Raw genomic sequence first — 25488 nt, forward strand, 5'->3', positions numbered from 1 at the left:
CGGATAAAATGTTGATATTATGTTTCAATGATAAGATTATTAATAGTCAATATATTTTAAGTAAAGATTCCACTAGTCTAGAAAAATCCTTTAACATTTACATTGGATTATATTTGTGAAACAACTATGGCTCATTTTAGTTGGGAGGGAGGAGGGTGGGCATAAATTTTCTTTATACTTATAATAAGTTCTGGGTTAGCATGTTAATTTTATTTTAACTTTATGAATATGAGAAAATTATAAATTATTTTTATGGGGTTTGGTTTTACTTGTGCTGTTTATTATTTTCATTTTTTTTTCAGTAATGATAATGTATTTTCTATATATAAACATAAACTTTAAATAAAATGAATGAATTTTTTTTATAGTGCTTATAACTCCATCAGATAATTAAATTAATATTTGATAATTATTTAAATTTCTAATGTTTAAAAAAAATTTTGTATTAAAACATATTTAGATTTTATGCCAATTTAATTTTAAAATAATTCTTTTTTCTTTACTAAGGAGGCCCTCAAATTTGTAATTTACTATAGAGAGGCCCCAAAATTTGTAAAATCTTGAGGCCCCATAAGAAATTTTTCCACTAGGCTTACTGACCAGTCCGCCCCTGTTGCTCAGGATAATATCACATATAAAAAATAGTTTGTATACTTCAATACGATTCACTAATATATTTCTTGATCAGTTAATTTCATAACGTTGCCAATCTGTAGCATATATATAATTTGGACTTCATATAATTCTTTATTGCAATCAAATAAACCATTTTTATACAAATAATATTAAACAATCATAAACATCCTTATCTCTTTCCATAATCCCTAGTTATCATTCTCGAACTTTCCTCCAACTCTAAAACCATATGATGTGGATACATTATTCTTGTCTCCCGTGTTTGGTAGCTATCACTACACATAGGTTTAATGGTTTGATATAGATACAATATACATTGTACTAATTTTTTTAACATATTTAATCACATCCATAATTTTATCCTCACATTAGCAGTGAATTATAAAATATATAAATATAATAGAACCATTCAGTTAATTTATAAAGCAACATGCGTAGAAATGTAATCTCCAATTACTACAATATGTAATGTTTATAAATTCAATGTATATTCATTTTTGCATGTTGTGCTTAAATTTAATATTTACCTTTAATAAGCGAAATCATAGGACAAACTTATTAAAAACATTTTCAAATTTTTATGAGAATCGGTGTTATTTTTGAATATTTTATTGAAGCATTTGAATTGGTTAATAGATATGGTTTGATTTATGGTAAAAGAATGCAGCGAGCCGAAGGCCCGCGATAGGGATATATGGGTAATGTTCCCAGAAAATTGTATATAAATAAAGTAAATAAATCTGTAGATAATTTAAAAATAAAAAAATTGGCGCCTTTAGTACTCCCTTTTGTAATTAGCATTACCCAGGCCGCTAGGGGGGGGAAGCAGGGGTTCGAGCCCCCGGAAAAATTTGAATAGCCCCCTGAAGCAAATTTTTTTTAATGACTCCTTAATATACCATAGAACTAAAAATAAATTTTTTAATTGCTCCCTGAAAAATTTATTCTATAATTCTATTGAGTAATATATAGATTTAATTTTATTATTTAAAAATTAATAAGACTATCTAAATTTTTATTAAATAGATAAGATTAATTCATGTAAATTTTATTTTATTATTTAAAAATTAATAAGACTATCTAAATTTTTATTAAATAGATAAGATTAATTCATATAAATTTTATTTTCTGTCAGTTTGCAATCAAATTCTGTGTTAAAAATATATCAATATCACTCACTAAATATTAATTTAGCATTAACAGTTGAATCTTAATTGACTTTTATTATTTAAATTAATATAAAATTAATATAATCATTTATTAATTGAAAATTAACGAATTTAATTGCAATTAGCCGAGTTTAACATCACTAATCAACTTTATTATTGATTTTTAAATTTAATTATCATGTCTCTTTCTAAAATTATTTTCAAGGTCCAAATCAAATAAGTATAAGAGATTTATTTATAAAAAGTAAGTAGACATATAGTTTATAATCTTCTCTTATATATAATTATTTATAAAATATTAGATAAAATGCCACTTTTGCAGACGTATTTGACAGTTATATAATATATTTCAGTTAATATTTTTAATATTTTATTAATCAATGCTTTTGATAATAAATATAAGTAAAAATTTGCATTCAACCATTTAACACCATCTATGTCAGTGGCGTAGCTACGGGGGTGGTTTTCGGGTTTGGACCCCTCCCAGAGCAAAAATTATTTTTAGAATATACGTTCAAAAGACTTAAAAGTGATTTTATATGAATTATATTTTTCTGGTTTTGATGTTTGTGGAAGGATATTATATTACTATTGAAATTATTCGGGATAGTATTATTATAAAGTCATTGAGAATAATCTACTTATTATTGATGCATTTAAAAAATATATTTATTATATATTATCAAAGATATGGTTATGATTTGTAAGATAAACCAGGCCGAAGGCCGGGCAAAAGGGCCGAAGGCCCGTTAAAGGGGGTCTGCGAAGCCCCCCATCTTTTATATGCATGGACCCCCTCTAAGTAAAATTCCTAGCTACGCTACTGATCTATGTATTTAAAATATTATTATAATTAAATATCTTATTATTCATCCCACAATGGATATAATAAATTAGATATCTTTTCTTCTCTTTTTTTTGCGTATTTTTAGGAAATCTATTTTTTCTTCTTTGAAAAACAGTTCTGAGTTAAATTTTTAATACGAATATATTTTAGATATTATTACAAATTACTATTTTTTTAAGATATAATAAATCAACTAGAAATAGTGCGACAATAATATATAAAATTTTAATTGCTTTCATAATATCACTCTGGTTCTTATTTATAGTTACAAAATGTTTCATTTCTAATATGTCATCCTTGCCGTGTAAATAACTCAAGGCTTCAATATATTTGCATAATTTTTTCTAAAGATTTTTAGTGTTTTTGTTTTATCAATTCTAACATAGTAAATTCTGATATAAGTTACCATTGTGAGTGTCAGGGCTATGACTGTAAATTAACCAGCATTTATTATTTGTGTGGGTATGTAATGTAACATTATTACTACAGCTGCTGAGAGCATATGATTGCATATTTTAGATATGCAATAATGGCCAACTGTGTAGTCGTTTATATATCATTAAAAATGGATGATAATCTTTTAGAAATTTAATATCTTACAATAATTCTCTCGACTACTTATCTAGCTTCCATCATGTCATCTAAGAGGATGCTCTAACTACCGTATAGCTTTATGATTTGGATATGTCGTTTATATTTTTTTCTTCAAGAATTGTTAATTTGGTAAGGCCTATAAATTTTTTCTTAATAGTCCATTCTATAAAACATTGTCTAAAATGGTAACAGAGAGTTTTATTAGTTACATGACCTTTTGTCAATGTAAGTTGCTAAGAATTTATAGCCTTATCTGGCTTTTAAAAACCATTATTAATTGAGGCATATGTATGAATTAATTAACCTTTTTTATCACTTGTAATTCTTTAGACGCAAATTTTTTTTATATCAACCATCGAAAATATTTTATATTGTAATAAATAGATTTTGTATTAAAAAATTATATTTTTAGATATGTCTTGTATTGTTTTAATTATTTATATGTTTGTTATTTGTATGCAAAATTTATTAAATGACAAAATATGAAATTCAGAATAATTGTTTAGAGTTAGCAAATTTTAAAAAAGTATAATATATTAATATAAAACCCGGCCGAAGACCGAGTAAAAGCGGGCAAATTGGGGGTATGGGAGGGCTTCTCTCCCCATAAGATTTTTTTAGTTGAACCCCCTGAGATTGTAAAGGCTAGCGACGCCCCTGATTCCCTCTGCTTCTATCTATGCTCAATCTTTAAAGAGGTATCGTCAGCCTTGTATAATTAAATGGGCTCTGATAATAGGGGCGTCATCAGCCTTTGCAAACTCGGGGGGAAGGTTTAAAAAATTTTTAAAATTATTTTCAAAATAATCTTTTCATTTTTAAGGCAACATTTTCAAAAATTACCTTTTATATTTTTATTTTAGCTAACATTATCCAAAATTACCTATTTATGGCTAGCTTGCCTTTTTTTAGTGGCATGGAAAAATTTTAAATTTTGTGCTCTTTAATTTCCAAGATCTAAAGCCCCTATGCCCCCCCCCACCCAGTGACGCTACTGTTAATAATAGCAAAATCATGCATACTAATTTACTGCATTATATATGCTTTCTAGGGTAGAAGAATTGCCCCCTTAATTGTGGGTTTTCCAAGTGACAGTACGATCAATGATATATTATTGGGTACGATACTATCACAATTTTTATCAATTTAAATTATATTAATAATAAATATTCATATGTATAAATAAATTTTATGCATATTATTAATATATGAATTTAAATACATTACTATATTAGTATTATTCATAATAATATTTTATAAAAAAAAATTTATTTACATTTCTCATTTTCATCGTGTGACATTATAAATATTTTTTGCAAAATTAAGGTATGCATTAACTTACCTGATAAATATGAAATCAATAATCATTCCTATTATTAAATGGCATAATATTCTGAGTATTGAAATAAAATGCACGGAATTCTTGAAAATTACATTTTAACAAAATGTTAATAATTTATGGTCTTATATTCATTATATATCACACAAATGCTCAATATTGTACTAATATTATTTAATTTATTAATGTTAACTGATAATATTTAGCTGAATCAGAATTGTATGTGTATACTGGTCAGTCACATATATTGGTATGTAATATAGCTAAGGATAACAATGTTGCTGTTCAAGATGTATTTTTATTCAATATTAATTTGATATTTACTTATTAAAAGGCTTATTGGAGTATTGGAGATAAATTATTAAATCTTGACAATACTGTTAATAGTTCAATATATTCTGTCAAACTTGAAGCACGTAAGTATAATTTTTAATTTAAAAATAAATAATAATTATTTATGTATAAACTTTGTAGCTTTATATTTTGATATACTAAAAATTTACTTAATATAGCTTGCTAAAAAATATTATTACTATAGTTTTTACTAAATTATTCTTCTAACCCTTTTTGAAAATTATGGCTAATATTTTATAAATTAATTCTGAATTGTATATTTAGATATACAAATATAATACTTGTATCTTTATATAATCTTTAATAAATAACAGATTTTTTTAAGAAAATATTAGTAAAACATCTCAATTAATTGAATATAATTTTACAAAATCTAACCAATGAATTACATAATTAAAGCTCATATGTCCAATAATGTTGTGGATAAAACATATCTATGCTAGGTATTCCTCATTTCCATATAATTGGGTGATAATATCTGGGGAAAAATATAAGGAGCCTTTTATACATTTGCGGGCAAGTAGCATATATGTAAATATATTCTGAAGACTATTATTTAAATGTCTGTGGACTAATTAAAAAGGGACTGGGCCAAAACTACAGTCCACTTATAAATTGCATATATATATTAAAATATTTTATGGGGCAGGTGAAGGGCTAATTTTAGTTTTAAATGTCTATATATATCTATATTAACTAAATTTTGTTGGTTGGAATTACTGAATAAATAACTTTTTTACATATTGAAATTACTAGTAGGAATAAGATATTCAAATTTTTTTTATAATTAATAACATCTTGCCCATCACATCTTTCAAAATTATCATTTTATTTTCACTAGAAAAACCAACCTTCATTTTTTCTACTGACGAATTTAAAACTCAAATAATTTTATAGTTTTATAATTAATCTTCTTACACTCAATATTTGGCTTATTAAATGTTATATAAAATATGAAGGCTACAACTGGTTTCAAACAATTAAATAAAATATACTTTTAGAATTATTTAATTTGCAATTTTGCATGTCCAAAAGAGTTTTAAATTATATAGATTATTTTTTATCAATTCTCCTATATTAAATTTGAAAACAGTTTTTAAAAATTATATATACTTAGTATTATTATAAAATGTAGGAAATTTTACAGCTATTTTATTCATTTATAATACACCCAAATCTTACCTGCAAATTTTATTTATCTCAATAAAACACTAGAAGAAAATTTCAGAGGTATGTGACAGACACCCAGTCCCCCCTCACAATTCCTGCAATACAGGAGGATCCAACTTTTTTTACAGATATAAGGTTCTTGAAAGGCTTTAATTTTGTTGGGAATCCAAGATCTTAGTGGTAGACTAGAGAATTTATATAAGCAATTTTAGCTTGGAATATAAATATCTTAATAAAATTATTTGGAATTCATAATTTTAGAAAAATATCTAATAAGGCAACCAATCCCCTCACCCTTATTTTTCAATGATACCAGGCATCAATGTAATTCATTAAAAATTGAAGGCAAAAAGGATCCTCAGACTCGGGTCCTCACCATAAAGGATTCTATCTTTGACAAGAGATTTCTCAAAATTGATGTCAATCTAGTTTAAGCAACTAGGATGATATTTTCTTTCTTTTTTTTGTTTTTATTTATGCTTATTTTCATTTTTTTAGTTTAAAATTCTTATGAAAGAATGGAAAGACATTTCTTTTTGTTATTCACTATTATTCTATTTAGATGATTTGCTTAATATATAGTATTTTTTTTATTTTACCTTGTTTACACTCATTAATAATTTATTAGATAGATTTAATTTATTTTATCAAATTTAATCTTAACCTTAAAAAATTGATTTTAGTCTAAATTAGTGTCATTTTGAAATGGCACTTATTTGTTTGACTTGGCGGAGGAAGGGGGTTGCATAGTCATTGTGACCATTTAAATCATAATTCATTGTTGAATTTTTAATTCGTTTTTTTCTGAGTTCCTCTAAAGAAATTTTATTTCACTAACAGACTTGTTAAAATACTTTTAAAATGTATCGATACCGATACAAATTCTAAGCGGGTCTACAATACTGATTCTAAATACATTTTCTCCAAATCGATATTATTAAATATAAAATCATAGATATTTTTTGATGTATTTTGGGAAATAATTTACTAATAACTAAAAAATAATAATACATATTATATGTACAAATTAACATTAAATACTAAACATTATTATTTATATATACTAATAAAACATTTTCAAAATTTTTATCAAGGACACATCCCCTCCTATCAGTAAAAACATTTAGTAACACTGTATAAGTGTCCAAATGATGCGCTAGAAGTAATAGTTTTATATAATTGTATTTAATAAATTTTTGTGGAAAATTATTAAAAATTGGCTTTAAAGAAATTTATCAAAATTTTATTTTACAAATTACCTTCATCGAATAATTTTTAATTTAATATTTATTTAAGATAAAATATAAGATAACTTCGGAATAATTAATTAAATTAAATATTAAACAATTTAAATACTTTTTATTTTAGAAAATTAAATTATTTATATATTTCTAAATTTTTAGTATTAAAATCAGAGACCTGCAGGCCCAGCCTGACCCGTGTTCCCAGGCCGGGCCGTATTCTAATTTTTTTAAATTTACCCGGGCCGGGCCTGAAAATTTTTTTTAAAGAAATATCTTACCCGGGCCGTATTTTTAAAACAAAATATATGTAATCCCATTGTTAGCTATAAAAATAAAAATATAATATATTTAAAAAAATCCGGGCCGGGCCTGAAATTTTTTTAGAAAAAAAAGCCGAGCCGGGCCTGAAAATATAAAACCCGAGCCAGACCTAAAAAAATGGAATTTTTTAAAAAAAATCCCGACCGGGCCATGCAAATGGTACCTCTGCACGTCTCTGATTAAAATAGAGAATAAACTATTGTAAGATATATGATTAAATGTAAAATAATTCTGATAAATTAATTTAAACATAAATTAAAATATTTTTTTTCATTTCTAAGTTTTTTTTATTCATTTAAAAAAAACGACGATACATTGAAATATCGAAAGTATCATCGATTCATTTTGATACACAAAAAAAATGTAAGGAATATAGTGTTGCGATACTTTAGCAATTCTAATAAATAACATTCATTGAATTTTAAATTAATATTATTATAATTATAACAGTTTATAATATAAAAGTCGTAATGACGGGTGGCCACCCTCATGTTTTTTTGGAATCTAGATTTGAACTCGTGAGCCTACAGTAAACCGCACACATATGGTTACTGAGCTATTATGAATTATAACTTAAGAATTAAATCCTCTAAAAATTAATTAAATAAATAACGCTATAGCCAAGCTCAATGGATATCTATTTGCTGGTCCTGAGTAAACATGGTCATTTTTTTCTGGCCCAGTTTATAAAATTCATATAATTTTAAGATTCAACCCAGCCACGGTTTTTAAATTTGGTCATTGCAAATATTTTTTATTAGTTATTTTGTAAGATCACGTAATGCTTCAGATAATTGATCAAATATAAAGTAATATATTGTATAATCAGTTTTATAAAAAATCAGTCCAGCAACTATTTGTTTTTAATTAATTTTAAAGCTCGGACCGGTTCATACTCTGGCCCGAGACATATATTTGATATAAATCAATTTTATAGATAACGAAATTAATTTTTTTATAAAGAATATTTACGATAAAATTTTGATAAAGACTTTAATTGCCAAAATGGTTGATTTGCCTTAATTGTAAAAATAAAATGACTAATTTTATATAATGAATAATTTATTTAATATCAATATAAGGCCAATTTTTTGAAATTTTATTTATCCTTTGCTTTTTTTAACCATAAAATATAATCACGGCAATACCGATAGAATTTAACTTAAATAAATTATTCTATAATAAAAAATAAAAATTATATTGGTTTTCTTTTATTATAATTTTTTTTTTACATTAAAAAAACATTTTAAAATTATATGATTAATCTATATTAAAGCTCCTCTAAAGCAAATAATGATAAAATGTGAATTTTATTTCATTCAGTTAATTTTTAGGCTGTGTCCAAAATATCAAAAAATTCGATTCGCCTTTTGAAACTTTATCGAAAAAGAAGAAATAAGCTTATTTATTTTAAATATAAAAATAAAAACACTATCCAAAATATAATTTCAAAAATTTAACCAACGATTTCATTAAAATTTTAAAACTTCTCGATTTTTAAAAAAGATTTTGGACATCTTATAAAAATAAAATTTAATCTTAAATTTTTAAAATCCGTTTATATTTCTTGAACGATTCTGAAAAGTTATGATCATCGGAACATTTTAAATTTTACAAGGAATCGGAATGGAACAAAAAATATTAAATTCCTTTAGGGCTCGTGAAAGAATTTATTTTGGGTATTTATATCCGAGCCTTGGTAACCGACTTGTTCTATCTGACCGAATTTGGATGAATGACAGACATTGTCTCGGACTCATTCGGGATAGACTTTAAGATGTTAAAAAGCTCTATTCGGATCTGGTATTAAAAACGACTCTAATCGGGTTTTTACCGAGTGGACTTAAATTTTTTGTTTTATTAAAATAAATTAAATCATAAAATTTTTTCATAACTAATTATTTTTTGGATCGGTATTAAACTTATTTCTTTGAATAACGTATCGGACTTAAACAGTTGAGCCAGATTGGTCGAATAATTTTTAAAAAAAAATTTCATCAGACTTCTGAATAAGTAGTTGAAAAATTTATAAATTAAATTTTTGACAGATATTTTTGCCTTAAAATATAAGTCGTATTGGGATCAATGTCATAATAATACCTAGACTGACAATTCATTCATAATAATACATTTTAAAGCGTTATTAAATGCAAATCAGCTGGAGACCACATGACACACAATTTTGATAATAACTTATATCAAGAATACTTTAAATTATTTGAATTTGGTCTGCTAAATACAGTATTTACTTGTGAGAATAGACTTGGAATGATTGTGAGGAAGGATACTATTTTGTTTCGCTTACATTCAAAATTTTAAATTTGTTATATAGTTTATGCATAACCAAAAATGGCGTCCCTCAGCTATTTTACATTGATGTACACTTTTAATGAATGTATCGTTAGTCTTGGTATTATTGAAATTGATTGGGATATGGAATCTGGGGATTTGGCTCATTTTTTAAAACAATTACTGAGGGTGATTCTTGAAATTTGACCGGAAAGGTATTCCAGTGCATATAGAATGCAAACGCTAAATTTCATACAATTTTGGTTAACTTTTGAACTACGCTTTTTTCTTCATTTAATTATATAAATTTTTTCATACAAATTTGGAAAAAATACAAAAAAAATTTAATCACAAAAATTGTCTAAAATTTACAGGGTAGTTTACTCTACATATGTTGGTATACATTACCAGTCAAATCAGACTTTAAAAATTTCTCTTTAATAAATTGTATAAAATTGAGATATTTCCAAATTTATATCCCCATACGACAATTTTCTTAAATGGTGACTGTCCCTATGTGATTCTTAGTAACGAAGTGGCTAAATTATCATTGCACATACAATTGTAAATGAAAAATACTCTTAAATATTTTCAATTAAATAATTTATGTGCATCATTCAATTGCCATTTGACAAATTATCCTTCTTTATGCCTATTATATAATATTATTATTATTATTAATAAAAAAATATGTTTTTTCTCCCGGTATATATTTTTTTCAGGTATAAATAATTAATTTTTTGAGTTTGACACTAATGTCATGTTTCATATCATAACTTTTAAAATATCTTTTTTTCTCTCTTCGTAATTTTTTTTTGTATATTTGCAAAGACTCTATTTATTTAATATTATAATGATTATTTCATAAATAAATAAAAAGGACAGTAGAGGTGTAATTACTGTAACATTTCGCATTTAATTTATATTGTTAACTTTTTTATTATATTTTTTTTTCTTCTTAAAATACTTTATTTTTGCGTGAAAGCCGGTTTATTATAATTATTAAGCACAATGCATTTACCAATTATATGTTACTTATACTTATTCATTAGATTGTTAGTTTTATCTACCCAACCCCTACCTTTATGCCTTAGAAATAAAGTGCATTTTTACTATTATTATAAAAATTTAATGATTAAATATATAATTCAATTTCCTCCATGACTAACAAGCTCGCACTCTAAAAAAACTATTATATAAATTTTTGTATAATGAAAAATATAGTCGAGCTTGCTTATACATAGTTTTAACTACACTAGCTTTTATATTTGGCCTTATAATGTTTATTATAATTTGCCCTAAAGTTCTAGCCATTAACCCACCCTAAATCGAATTTATACTGTCATGTTAGCGAGATTTCTTGTTGCCAACTTAAAAATACTAAATGCCGGCACATAGTAATCTTGGTTTAGCCCTAGATAGATAGCAGATATCTGCAGACTAAATTTTAAGCTTGGCTCTGATTTGATAAAAAAAAAATCATTCTCAGCACGACTCGGGATTTTTGAAAATTCTTAAACCTGACATGGATATTTATTTGTGATTATTTTGCGGCCCGGCCCAAAATTTTTAAAATTTCACTGTATTGAAAAATTCCTTATATTTTGCAAATTGTTTCAAAGGGAAGTTGAAAATATGAGCAGTAAATGAATATTAAACTCTCTATATGATTCTCTAACATTTCCCAGTTGATTAATTGATATAATCTTTAAAAAAAGATTAAATAGGCCTCACCCGGATTTTGAAATTTTAAGACCGGCCCAGATTTATTTTAAAACTCACGGACCGCTCCGAACCGGGTCTACAGGTCTCTGATATATATTTTGCCCGACCTGATAATATAGATAACTGTAGAGCTTGAAATAGTCATACCCGATTTTTAAAAAAAAAATTTTTTTTTCCTTAATTGTGTTATAATGACAATTAGTTCAAATATATTTCTGAATTTAAATAAAATATTAAAAATCAGAAATTTCATAGTTTTTCAAAAAATAAAATATCCCAATTATTTATCTATAAGAATTATCAGATAAAACAAAATTTTTCTTTCGTCAAATCTTTCCTCTATAAATATATATGTGGTATAATTTATCGGGTAAAATTTATTAAAAATATAAAAGAAAATTTTTGCCCAAGCTTACGAATTTTATATTAAATCTTATTTAATATTAAGCCTCCGATTATAGTAATAACGAACCGCTTAATTCATCGTTGCGTAATTTACAAAAGCTAGGGTAGAATTTATAATGACTGAGCGATGCGATGAAGCATAACATTGCTCTTATGAAATTTGAAAATCATATATTGCGACACGATTTACTTGAGCGAATTGCTTTTATTTTAAACGAGTAGGCCAAATTACGAGATAAAAAAAATTATTTTTTATTATTATTTTTCTACATTCTTCATTAGGGCGTTCATTTACTCAAGACTTACAAATATATGCGCTTCAATTGCTTATCAAAAATCTCACAAAATCTGACAGTGGCATCTACATCTGTTCTTACAACGGCAAAAATATAACCACGGTCACCTTAGTAGTCAACGGTAAATAAAATATTTTGAAATTATTATTTTTTGTTATTGTTTTCAATTATTGAAGCCATTTAAAGCAATTTTATATTCGCTCCCGCTTCGCCTTTTTTAAAAATATTCCCTGAAGGCGGCGAGACTTTGACTTTATCTGATACATTAATGCATGGAGTAGAATATACATGATGTGATCATTCAAAAATTGTTTTTTCTTTATTTCCCTATTTAGGGAGGTGATATGCTCTGCTCTTTATTAAAATATAGGTTAGATAAATAAGTAATTTTTTTTAAAAAAATGGGCGTGTTTATGCATAATAATAATGTTTATCTTAGAAAAAGTCATAAATGGATGATTCACATACATAAACATATGGGCGTGATAACGTTTTAAATTAAACAGTTTGCCATTAAAATCATATAAAAAGAACGACAAATAATTATCAGCTGATCCAAAAATATTAAAGTGCATCCAATAGAAAATAGAGAAGGTAATAATCCCAATAGAAATAAGGAATGCAGATTGACGCAATAGAAATATGTAATAGCCTGATATATTAAAGGTGACCGAGCTGAAGACCGATATTAAAATAATAGAATCGGATCCATTTTTTAAAAGTCACATGATATCATTCTTTAAGTAGCCCGCCTATATGGAGGTTACGTGTTGACCAATATAATACATTTTATAAGTATTTTAAATAGCAGAGCAAATTTTCTGTAGTGAAAAATCTGGATAATAATGAGAAATGGTCATTATTATTAAGAAAATATTTTAAGACATTTTGATTTTATTTTGACATTATTATTTATTATATCCTATTAAAATTTAATTTTATAAATTTAAAATACAAATAATAAATTTTATAAAATATTCAAATAACTACTAATTACAAATACAAAAAAGTATTAGTATTTAAAATGCAAGTATTCGCGTTACTGCTCAACCCTAATAGATACCAGACATGCCTCTAGAATTTAAAAACCTATCTAATAAAAAGCTCGCTCTATAATGAGCCTACTATAATAGACAAAAATACAGAAGCAAAAAACAAATTTGTAATAAACATTAAAGTTTAATTCAGCCCATAGTGTATGTAAATGTGAAATAAAAAATAATATATATAGCCTATTATTTTATATGCAGTGTTGTGCATATTTGATGGGAAACATTTACATATTTTTTAAATTTATTTGCAATAAAATTATTTATGTAAAATGTTGTTTTGACCATTTTTGCAAGTTAGATAATTTAATTTAAAATAAATTAAAATATTTGGAAATGCATTCCGTCAAATTTGCACAATGCTGTAAAGGGCCCATTTAGTGTTGTTTAACGGCTCGATTTTTGAACGACTAACCCGATATTTAGCCAAAAATATTACGCAAACCTGGAGATTTTACTCATAAATGGCAGGGTTTGGACATCTATTAACGAAATCTTGAAGCTTCCTTAATTTTTTTTGGCTAAAATATTGGATTAACCGTTTTTAAAAATCTAGCTGTTTAACAACACTATGTCCACTGGAGATTGGACCCATTTGGTGATAGGGGTCATTCCATGACAGATCAATTTCGGTCGTTCCCTTTTAATTCCGATAAAAATTTGTTATTAACATCGGAAACGGAATTTTATCTCATTAGCAATTATGTTACCTGATATATTGAGAGCTTAAGGTATAAGGGTTTTTTAAACTTTTTACTAATGTTATAATTAGTTTTAAATTCTAAGTCAATAATTGATATTAAAGGAAATTATATTTTTTTTAAATATCAGTCAACTTATTTTCGGTAAAAAATTTAAAATGAGTTTCAATTTTTCAATTTTTTTTCCTCTTTTCTAATAAATTCTTCAACAATTAGCGTAAAAATATCCCGAAAAATGTATAAAAAATAAATAGATGGTGTTATATATGAACATTTTAAGGCAATAAAAGGCTTTTTTATATCGTTTCAATCATTTCAAATCAATAAAATTACTAATATACTATCATCTATGATGCATATTGAATAAATAAATTTTATAAAAAAAATTCAAGCATGATATTACTCATAAATCAATTATAATGACTTAATGATATGATAGAAAAAGCCTTCTATTGCATTGTAATGTTCATATATAGCGTTCTATACATTTATAAATTATTTGCGATATTTTTATTTTTAAAAAATTATCCAGCCGCACTAATTATTGAAAAAATTGTTAGAAAAATAGTAAAAGAATAATAAAAATTTGAAAAAATGAAGTTCATATATTCGAAATATTTTTTTTACTTTTCATATGGACATATATGACCACTTTTTTAAAAAAATTTAATTTTGATCTTTTCCTTATTATTACCAATTATTGACTTAGTTATTAATATCAGATTCAATATTCGAATTAATTTAACTTTTAATTTAAAACTAATTATTTAGCATCAGTAAAAGGTTTAAACCGATTTTTACCTTTAACTCAAGTAATATAATTTCTAATGAGCTAAAATTTCGTTTCCGATATTACTAGAACATACATAACGTGCCTAAAAAATCTTATCGAAATTTTAAGAAATCGGCTAAAAATCTCGATTTTCTTGTTCATTTTGACATGTAATGGATCCTATATTTTTTGTCTGGTAAGCATATGGCTTAACAGTTATCATATCAAATTTAATTTTATAAATATGAATTGCAAATATTTATTATCATTAGTTCAAAATTATAAATCTCATAAATTTAATTTATAAAACATTTTAGCGGTCCGCATCGAAAGGTCGGACCAAAGATCGGACTGGAAAGAAGTCCGATTTTTGAAATCGGGGTTTTCGGGACCGTTGACCTTTAGTTTGAAAGTAAAATAGTAAATATAAGGGGAGAATGAATGGTAAATGATTCAATCCCTCTTATTTTTCAATTTAAATTTAATTAAATTTATTTTAAAAAAATTTGACTCGGGCCACTAAAATTTTTTTATTTAATTTTAGGCCTCATTTAAAAAAAAATATATTACAGCCCTCTCTTTGACGAGCCTGCAGGTCTCATATTTTTTTTATTCGCCAAGGTAAGGTTTTGTTTTTTTATGTAATAGACAAGAAAATTAGTTTTAAGGGATAGGCATTTTCAATTCAAAAATTGGCTTTCAAATGTATAATTTTATTCTTATAGAGAAAAAAAATAATTTAAAAAGCAATTTATATCTTTTTATTTTTTTAGTAACGAGTAACGCGTTACTTTTTTTGCAAGGTAAGGTAACGAATAAAGCGTTACTTTTTGAAGTAACGTTTACAGCACTAGTATATTTACAATTATAATAAAATACGAACTATCGATTTTTTGTTTCTGCTATAAAAATTAAGTGATGAAGGTTATCTAAGAATGAGACTATTTTTAAAAAAATATATATATTTATACATAAGAATTTTATTTTAAAAAAAATACCTTCCATTTTTTTATAAAAATATTTATAATTTTTTAAATGTATTTTTTCAAATATTACCTTTAAGCTAATTTTAATTTATTCATCATTAATAATTATAGAGTGGGACTTCCAAAAGGTGAACGTCATCATGAATGGACACCTTATTTTTTAAAAAAAATATATTTGAACTACTTTTTAAGCCAGTCCTCCATGATGTTCTATATAACGACCACTTTTCTATGTTGACCAAAAACATAACTCCCACATTTGAATGGTCCACCTTATGGAAATTTAGATTTTAAAACAATTATTTTACATCATTACCACATTCATATCATCGGAATGTACGATTTGTTATTTACCCTATACTGTTTGTTTTTCCACTATTTTAAATTTAAAAAAAAAATAGAAAAAATTATATGGGAAGTAAAGATTTAGTTTTACATTTTTATCTATGTTTGTTTGTTATTACGAAATGAAAGTTAAATAAATGGTAGGCATAGAATATTTTTAATAATATTGTGTTTGAACGACATAGTTTTTTAAATTTTCGTTGTATTGTAAAAAAAAATTTACGTTATAATAATCATTGTACTTGTTTTTAGATCTATGTATATTTTATTTTATTTATTAATAAGTAATTAGTATAGGGTTTAGTAGTTTTTCTCTTTTATTTCCTTAAGAAAATATTTTATAATAATTATAAATATTAGATAGTATATAAATAAGTATTAAAGTGCTTACAAACTGCAACGCTTTGCGTTTTATTTCAAATAATGTATTTTAAAATGCTAATTTTGGTAACATACAAATTGTAAAAATATCTTTTATGTTTTTAAAAGAAACGCAAAAATGTGTGTATTTTTTTTTCACATTTAAAAAAATATATACCTCTTCAGTTTAAACGTAAGCTTTTTATTTAAAAAAACACAACGCTAAAACTTAACTACATAATTCCTAAGAAGCTGTAATATATACTAGAGATCTGTAAATCACTCCCGTAGCCTTTCTGGCCGGGTCGGGCTTAAATTTTTAAATATGTATCATTAATTTTTGTCAAATAAATTGATTCTTGCAAGAAACAAGGCACTTAAAGAAATTAGGGATAGGCCGGGCGGATAAATAATCTTTATTTCATTTATTCGGGATCGGGCCAAGCAGGACATTTTTTTTTTTTAAATCAACCGTTTTTAAATATTAAAGTAGCACTCTAATCATATAGCTATTTAGAATTCTTTATAAAGAAATAAATCTTAAATGACTTACATTAATATTTAGACACATTTTCGTCCAAAATCACTGCCGAAGATTACGAACTATCACCTACTCAACAATCCCTTAACAGTTCCATATTCAATTTTACCATCAATATTAATGTCACCGGTAATTTATAATGATTTAATTTAAAGTATTTTGATTATATTTGTTTGTCGTTTGGGGGTTTTAACAAATTTTAGACAATTTTTCTATCAACTTTTGAAATTGATAGCGAAATTGTCTTAATTCATAGGGTAGATTACACTATATATGCTGAAATTGGATTCCGGTGCGCTGTAAATGTTTTAAGTTTTATGAATTTTCCTAAAAAAAACCTGAGCCACTGTAGCATCGCTCTTAATTTGTTTAACTATCACAGCGTATTAAAAATATTTACTATCTGTTTTATGAATTTTTTTACATTTATTGAATAAATAGCCGAAAGCTTCATAATTTATTTTCGATATATTTGATTAGAATTTGACGTCTGAAATTATCGTTTTTTGATAATATGTATCGTTAATTACTTTGACAATTTATAGATCAATGTTCTTTTCTTTTTTTAAAAATGTTTACAAAAGATAAATGTTTATTTTATAATATACCTGCATCCAAAGATTGTTGTATTGAGCAAGGAGTGCCTGAGGAATGTAGAAATCCATGTATCGGAAAATTAGGACTAAACTATACTTGTCGTGTTTATAGGGAAAGAATCGATATATGCATTATAAGTATATTAAACATTTAATTCTATTTTTTAGAAAAAAAAGCTAATTATTTTATTCTTACTCTAATGTAACGTTGAAAAAAGTAACGCCATTAGTAATGGCACTTTTTGTGGCAGATATTCAAAATTTTATTATGAAAACTTTGTTTCTCATGATTCTTACTGTTTTAAAAGTTTAATAATGATTTTAAAATAACATTGTTAAAATAAAATACTCCCAAAGAATAGATTTTTTTTTCTTCATTTCTAATTAATGTGTAAGAGAATCTGCACTGGCGTAGACAGTGGGGGAGGGGCGTTTGGGGTTGACCCTCCCCCCCCCACATAATCTCCGAAAAAAAATTTTTTTTAGAATAATTTTATTTATAAAACGAAAATACGATATCAAAATGAAATATATTTAAAAATAAAAATTTTAAATGATCACATGTTTAAATTAAAAATTATATGAACTAAGATATTAAATGGGGGGGGGGGGGGGTTATAAAAATTATTGTAAATATTTTATGGCATAGCAGAGCTGAGGATGGAGAAAAAATATGACCTGCATATCTCTAAAGATATTTTTTGAACAATTATAAATTTAATAATATAATTTATATTGTTAAACAAATTAGATAGTTTTAGACCATAGGTTCATATTTGATAAAATTCCAAAGTTTCTTGATAGAGTATTTGGTAAAGCTAAACAGTAAGCTTTTATTTTCTTTTGCCGGTTGAGTCTGAATTGTTGATTACACTTGAAACGCGAGAGGATATCAAGAAAATTTCAGGTTTTCCTCTGATGATTTATCAGGATCGTATGATAAGTTACTTTGTTATGTCGAATTTTGGTATAAAAATCTTGAGAATAGAGTACTCTGAGACCAAAAAATGCTTTGCCGGCCTTTTCCATATGTAATTGAACTTTAGATTCCCTGTTTAATATCAAAATATTGTTTTTTATTTTAGCTACCTTGCCGATTAGTACCTGCACTATTGGAAGGTCTTTTTCAACTTTGAATTGGTTAAAAACCTATTTAAGAAACAGCACCGGTCAAAACCGTTTAAATGAATTAGTCCTATCAAATATTTATAAGGAGATTATTTTAAATAAAGATTTGATTCTATATAATTAGCCAAATCTCAGAGAAAAGTAGATCTCTCTTTATAAATTCAAATCATAAAATTGCAATAGTCATAAGATTTTTATATGCATAACCTAATTATAATAAATTCTTAGTCATAAAATTTAAATATTTTTTATATTATAATATTTTTAATAAAAGTATTGCATTTGCATATTTTGATAATATAATCATAATCATTTGTATTAATTAAACTGTTAAATTATATTTTTTAAATACCGTTATATGCAAAGAATTACATATATTTTACTGTACTATATATTTTTTTTAAAATAAAGTTATTTACAAAAAATTTTTAATGTAATAAACTATATAAAATTTATATATTTTGAAATTTATTTTATTGTATATTATCTAATAAAGGGATGTTATTTATACTAAAGTATTTTAATAATAAATAAAATCTATAATGAAATTCTCTGTAAAATAATAAGATATATTAAGTGATCATAAAAAATGGGAGATTTGGAGGAGGGGGGGGGGTGATTTTTTTCTTTCTACACCGAATGGAGAATTAATTTACAATTGAACACTAAACATTGAAAAAATTTTCAGAGTAAGGCTTTCAGTCTCCTATAAATCATAAATTTGGCCAAAATTTTGTTATCCCAAAAAAAAAAATTATGACCCCCCCCCCCCCTGGATAAATCCTGGCTACGCCACCGAATAAAAAAAGAAAAAATTTGTGCTTGACAATAAAATCAAATAAATCCTTCATTCTTTCTAAAAAAAATACCCACGAATAACCAATTAAAAATGATTCTTTTCATCTCATTTATTTTAGAGAACATATACGCTGTTTTCCTTTTTTTTAATATAAAAATCTGTTTTCTTTTGATTATTTTCTAAGGTTATTTTTTTAAAAAAAGTGATTGGGATTTTAATATTTAGAAGATTTGTTGTTTAGCTTAAAAAATTTGAAAATTTATGTAATAACATTGATTTGATTCCTCCGCAAAAGAAAGAATATTAAAGAACAAAAAATAATGACGAAAATGGCAATAAATGGGCCTTGTTCTATTTTCAAAAGAAATATATAAAAGTAGAAGAAGAAAATGAATAACTATAGAAATAATCATAATAAGGAAATTCGATAAATAACCATTTTTATTATTTCTTGGAAGATGTTTTTATGATGATAAAAATTTTTTATATACATATGCTTTTATTCAGGGATTCGAACCTAAACCCAGAAAAGAAAACCCGGTTTTTTGGAAAAAAAATCTAAACCCGAACCGAATCTGAACCCCGTTTAAAAAAATTTCAAAACCCCGAACCAAACCCAGTAATTTTATTTGAACCCGGGTTCAACCGGGTTCAGTGTAATGTTTAAAATCATATAAGATACTTGTATAATTGTAAATAAAAATATTAATGATTTAATTGAGATTTTATAATATTTTCAGATTTCCAATTAAGTGAAGTGTTAATGAATTTTAAACCATTTAATTCATTTAAGCCATTTTTAAATTTATTCCCAAAGATTCCTATCGGAGTGTTAATAATTTAAACATAAATTCAGTTACGCCATTTATTTTTAACTTATTCTCTCAAAGATTATTAATTAGAGGAAAATGAAAGTGAACAAGTCAAAGTAAAAATTATTATATTGTAGATATTGTTAATTTAAAGAAATACGTCTAAATAAAATTTTTTAAATCTATACATGACTATCTTTGTATTTTTAACTATATTTTGCATATAAATAAAATAAAAAATTTATTTTTTATACCAAATCTATGTCTAGTTTTTCAATTATGATTTAAATATAGAATTTTTTTTATAAATTCAAAAATTCTTAAACCCGAGCTGAATTCGGAACCAAATTCGGGTTCAAAAATATTCCCCTGAACCGAACCAACCTATTGTTTTATAACCTTAAACCAAATCCGAACCGAACCCTGTCAAAAATTTTGCCGGGTTCGCATCCCTGCTTTTACCTACTGTTGTTAAATGTCTCGATTTAGCCAATTTAAAATTAAGATTACAGCCAAAATAATATTAAGCAAGCCTCAAGATTTCTTTAATATATGTTCAAACCTTCCCGCCATCTATGAGCAAATCTCCAAGCTTGCAAAATATTTTTTAGTTAAAATATTGGGTTAGCTGTTGAAAATCCAGCTGACGCATAAAACAAATTGCATCATTAGTATAGTAAAACTTTTTATAAAATTTGCTTAGACCTCGTTTTTAGTAAAAAAACGATTAGCATACCTGTATAATTGAATTTTGTGTATTTTGTAAATTATGCATTTTTTGAGAAACATCACAGTATTTCCCTTAATATAAACGAGGCCTAAGGATATATTTTATTTTTGTCAAATAATAATATTGAAAATTTATCATGTTAGAATTCATGCATTTTAGGCCTTTTTTTAAAATATAAACTTTCGAAATTTATGATAAATAGACATATATAAAGTAAGGTATGTATTTTCAATAGAAATTCATTGAAATAAAGAACTTCAATAATTTTCCAGGAGGAACGTTAAGATTCAATGCTGAAAGAAAATACTATTTCATAAACTTTGTGAAGTCTAAAGTGACAGAAAGAAAGAAAGCAAGATGTTAGACATCTTTCTGTGTTTGAAGTATAAAATCAATCAATATGTAGAGTTGACCTAATGACTCACTTATTTCACTTTTAAGATCATAAAATCTAGGAAATTGTGTCATAGATTGATTTTCCATATTTTTGATATGGTATTAATGGACGACCGGCTTTTGCACCGTAGAGATTCCAGGTCACCATTTACCATTAAAAGAACAGCTTAATCTTTCGAATTTAAGATTTTAATCGCTGAAGTTCTATATTCATATAGCAAAAGCGCAAATAAAGCGACTAAGAACGAGAAAATCTGTGGAAGCTTGTTATTTTACCAATTTTATCATAAATTAATTATTTATGATGAAATTTTATTTTAGCCCTAATGCATGGTATTAATTAAAATTATCATAGCAGAAATGGTCGAGAATAAAAAATATCTTATTAGTTTTACATAACTATATAGAGAAAGATAATTATTCTTTTTCTAAATTTATAGTATAAGTATACTTCATACAATAGAGAGTTTAAGGCAATAAAACGAAAAAATATTTTTTTAAAATTTATATTGGAATTTTAATAATTCATAAATATTAACCTAATATACCTATGTATAATAACCCTTTTGGATACGTTTGCACCAATTGTTTACAAACGATATATGTATAATATTTTATTTTTCCCCTTTGGAAATGTAAGACGGAAAAGATCATAGGGATTGTTGCAAGAGAAGACTGATAGACGATAATTGCATCGATTTATGCACTCACACCTCTTCTGATTTAGAATTAGCGAAGGTGTGCGCGGCACAGTTGCCCGATATATTTCAATGCATCGAGGAAGGAAATTGTAAAAATTTTATTATTTTTTTTTGTGGCTGGATTTGTTATTAAAGTTTTACCTAGGGAAAAAAAATCATTTAAACACATTATCTAGCATTACTTTTTAGAGTATTGAACAAAATTCAAACAAAATTACTTTTTATTTTAGATCTTCTACCTGGTCCTCCGTTGTACCCCATTGCCCTTCCACTCAATTCAACGGCTCTAGAAATCCGGTGGCTGCCACCCACTTCTAATCCCATATTAGTCAATTCTTACAGAATTACGTATTCCCGGATCAATCTACCTTCTCCCGATTCGCCACAAACCTCGGTTTACAGGCAAAGTTTAAGCCACTCCAATAACTATAACATAAATAGTTTTAACAGCGGTGCCAATAATACCAAAAAGAGCGAATACGAAAATTACGACGAGGATAATCCCATGTACGAAGATAAGGAGATCAAGGAAGGAAATATCAACGAGACTTTATCGTTAGGAGAAAATGAGACTTTGGCGAATCATCCTCGCATTGTGGATGTAGCCCATGATTCCGGTTCGAATTTATAACTATCATTGATTTTGGATAAAATTTAAAAAAAAACTAGACTTTATATATGGGAGGGAGGGGGGGGGATATCATGATTTGTCGTGACCAAGTTTGTGTATTTTATTTTGGAATTCCATAGCTTTGACCACAAACAATATAAATATATATCATATGACATTGGTTATTCAAAGAATTTACTCATTGCTCATGGGCATTAGCTAATCACGTTATTTCTTTCGTGAATCAACGCCCTTATTTATTTAATTCCCTATTACATTGTATTTTTGGAAACAATTTATGTACATACAGAAATAATTTGTCAATATCTTAGTATAATTTTTGATTTTTAAAAATGGCCTGATTAAGATATTAGCCAAAATAATATTACGTAAGCCTCGAGATTTAGCTAATAGAAGTTCAAACCTCTGCCATCTATGAGCAAAATTTCCAAGCTTACATAATATTATTTTTGCTAAAATCTCAATCGGGCCGTTTTTAATAATCGACCCAAATCGGGTTTTTTAACAACACTCCAACTCTAATATATTATATATTTACTTATCACAGATACCATATTATTAGATCCATCGCTGGAATCATCCGAGCCTTTACCCCGTATGATATTGCTCATTAGGAACGAATCATCCGTAATAAATCGAAATAATTCAAAATTTTAAAAGATTGTGAATGAAAAAATTTTCGCGAAAATTAGATTATTATAATTTTAAAATATCAATAAGCACTATTTTTTTTTTTTAATAATTCAACGTGGCGCAAATATATAATTTAATTTTTAATTCATACACTGAAAAAAAATGAATCCTTTTTAGGTTATAGTTCCTAGCTACCATTTAAAGCATGTCTTGCATAACCTGGCTCCTTCATCATCTTACGAAATATACATCCAATCAATTGGTTCTCATGGGTCAAGTTTACCTTCCGAATTGGTTGAGATATTTACTAAAAGCGCTGACATCGCCAATGAAACTAGTAATGACAAATATTCAGAATCAAATGTTACCACGTCTCTGGATTCTATAATAAGTAATATATTTTGATTTTTCGTTGTTTGAACATTGGGAGCAAATTGGTTCATATTAAAATTAAAAAAACGCTTTACAAAACTGATATCCTTCACAACAAGTAAAATATTAAAATTATAGTCGCTGTAATCGGAAATTTAATTTTGAAATTCAAAATATGGCAGAAATAATTAGACAGGTCAGTTTAAATATTTCAAAAGACATTTTGAAGAAAAAAAGTTCCCTTGTAAAATCTTAATTAATTTTATCTTTTATAACTGATGCGTTATTAATTTATTAAATACTGATCGTCGACATTTGTAATTTTATTAAGATTAAAATAGTTGAATAAGATTTTTTATTATTTGATATCCTCATTATAAAATATTGTTGGTTATAATTTGAATATTTATATTTATTAAAGGTGATTTTTTTTAAAAATATATTTTCATAAAGGTAAAACCATTCATTTTTTTTAATATTATGTTATTTAAATTCCTCAGAGGGATAATCAAAATGTGCAGTTTTAGATAATTAGTTTTACAGTCGAATTAATTAATTGCGCAATTTTTAATTTGAATATACACCTAGATTAAACTGCACATTCTATTTTTAAAAACTGTACATGTAATTTCTCTTTTTTAAAATAAATTATGTCTTCCTTTTTTTAAATTATATTTAAATTTTTTTGTTAGGATGTTGCAAGACCAGTCAAATCCCAGATGAATGTATTCCTGCTTTATGTCAAATTCACAATTTAGCCGCTAATTTTACGACTGCCTTATATAATTGTGCTACTCATTTCGATGCATCCATGAGATGTATCATAGGTAAATTTAGTCAATTTTCCAAATAAAAAAAATGCTTAAAAACTATTCTATATTCCTTTTTTTGATACGCCAATCAATTCGTTAAAATCTTCCATTTCGACTACCGTTCTTTCTTTCTTACTGGCTATATCAATCAACTATTTTGATTGAGGTTCTACATATTTTCTTATTGCAGAACCGTTCTCTATATTGACCACTCTCATTAATTAATTTTTTAAGTTTCATGATTTCCTCATCCTCATCCCCTTTCTCTTTATTTTGATCCTTATACCATAATTTTTATATAATGATAGTTGGCTATGTTTTGAACAGGAAATGTTCTTGGTTTTAAATGTTTGGAGAGTTTTAGTCTAACACAAATGTCTTTTTTAAACCTATGATCATTTTATTTATTGCACCAGGACATTTTGACCGAAAATATGTCTATTGGTTATTTTTAATTAAAATTATACTTATTTATTATTTTCAAAATAAATCTTAAAAGACGGAAGAAATCACACTGATTGTTGTATCCGTAATAGAGTTTCAAAGTCTTGTTTCAGTTTTTGCGACGGAACTAACGATTTAATTACCAACGTTGGTCAAGCTAGATGTATAGTCGAAATCAACCCTATACTCACTTGTATAAGGCAGGGATATGGTAACACATTCTAATGAAATTTTTAATAAATATAGTTTTATATAGTCTGTATTTGCAATTTCGCTATTCATATTTCTTTT

At 25.8% G+C, this 25488-nt stretch overlaps 1 protein-coding gene across 1 annotated transcript in view; it reads left to right on the forward strand.

Moving 5' to 3' along the window:
- The first annotated feature begins 4600 nt into the window (after positions 1 to 4600).
- Positions 4601 to 25488, forward strand: part of LOC135925278 (Ig-like and fibronectin type-III domain-containing protein 1) — a 41878-nt gene continuing 20990 nt past the window's right edge. The window contains exons 1-12 of the mRNA XM_065460513.1: positions 4601 to 4746; positions 4792 to 4877; positions 4920 to 5001; positions 12376 to 12510; positions 17168 to 17272; positions 17764 to 17877; positions 22245 to 22394; positions 22536 to 22922; positions 23484 to 23563; positions 23747 to 23960; positions 24634 to 24768; positions 25253 to 25408. Coding sequence (XP_065316585.1) covers positions 4692 to 4746; positions 4792 to 4877; positions 4920 to 5001; positions 12376 to 12510; positions 17168 to 17272; positions 17764 to 17877; positions 22245 to 22394; positions 22536 to 22922; positions 23484 to 23563; positions 23747 to 23960; positions 24634 to 24768; positions 25253 to 25408 — 1699 coding nt within the window. The 5' untranslated portion in view covers positions 4601 to 4691. The remainder of the gene's footprint in view (positions 4747 to 4791; positions 4878 to 4919; positions 5002 to 12375; positions 12511 to 17167; positions 17273 to 17763; positions 17878 to 22244; positions 22395 to 22535; positions 22923 to 23483; positions 23564 to 23746; positions 23961 to 24633; positions 24769 to 25252; positions 25409 to 25488) is intronic.

The sequence above is a fragment of the Gordionus sp. m RMFG-2023 genome, chromosome 2 (genome assembly GCF_954871325.1).
Source record: "Gordionus sp. m RMFG-2023 chromosome 2, tfGorSpeb1-WG-v2, whole genome shotgun sequence".
NCBI classification, from domain to species: domain Eukaryota; kingdom Metazoa; phylum Nematomorpha; class Gordioida; order Chordodea; family Parachordodidae; genus Gordionus; species Gordionus sp. m RMFG-2023.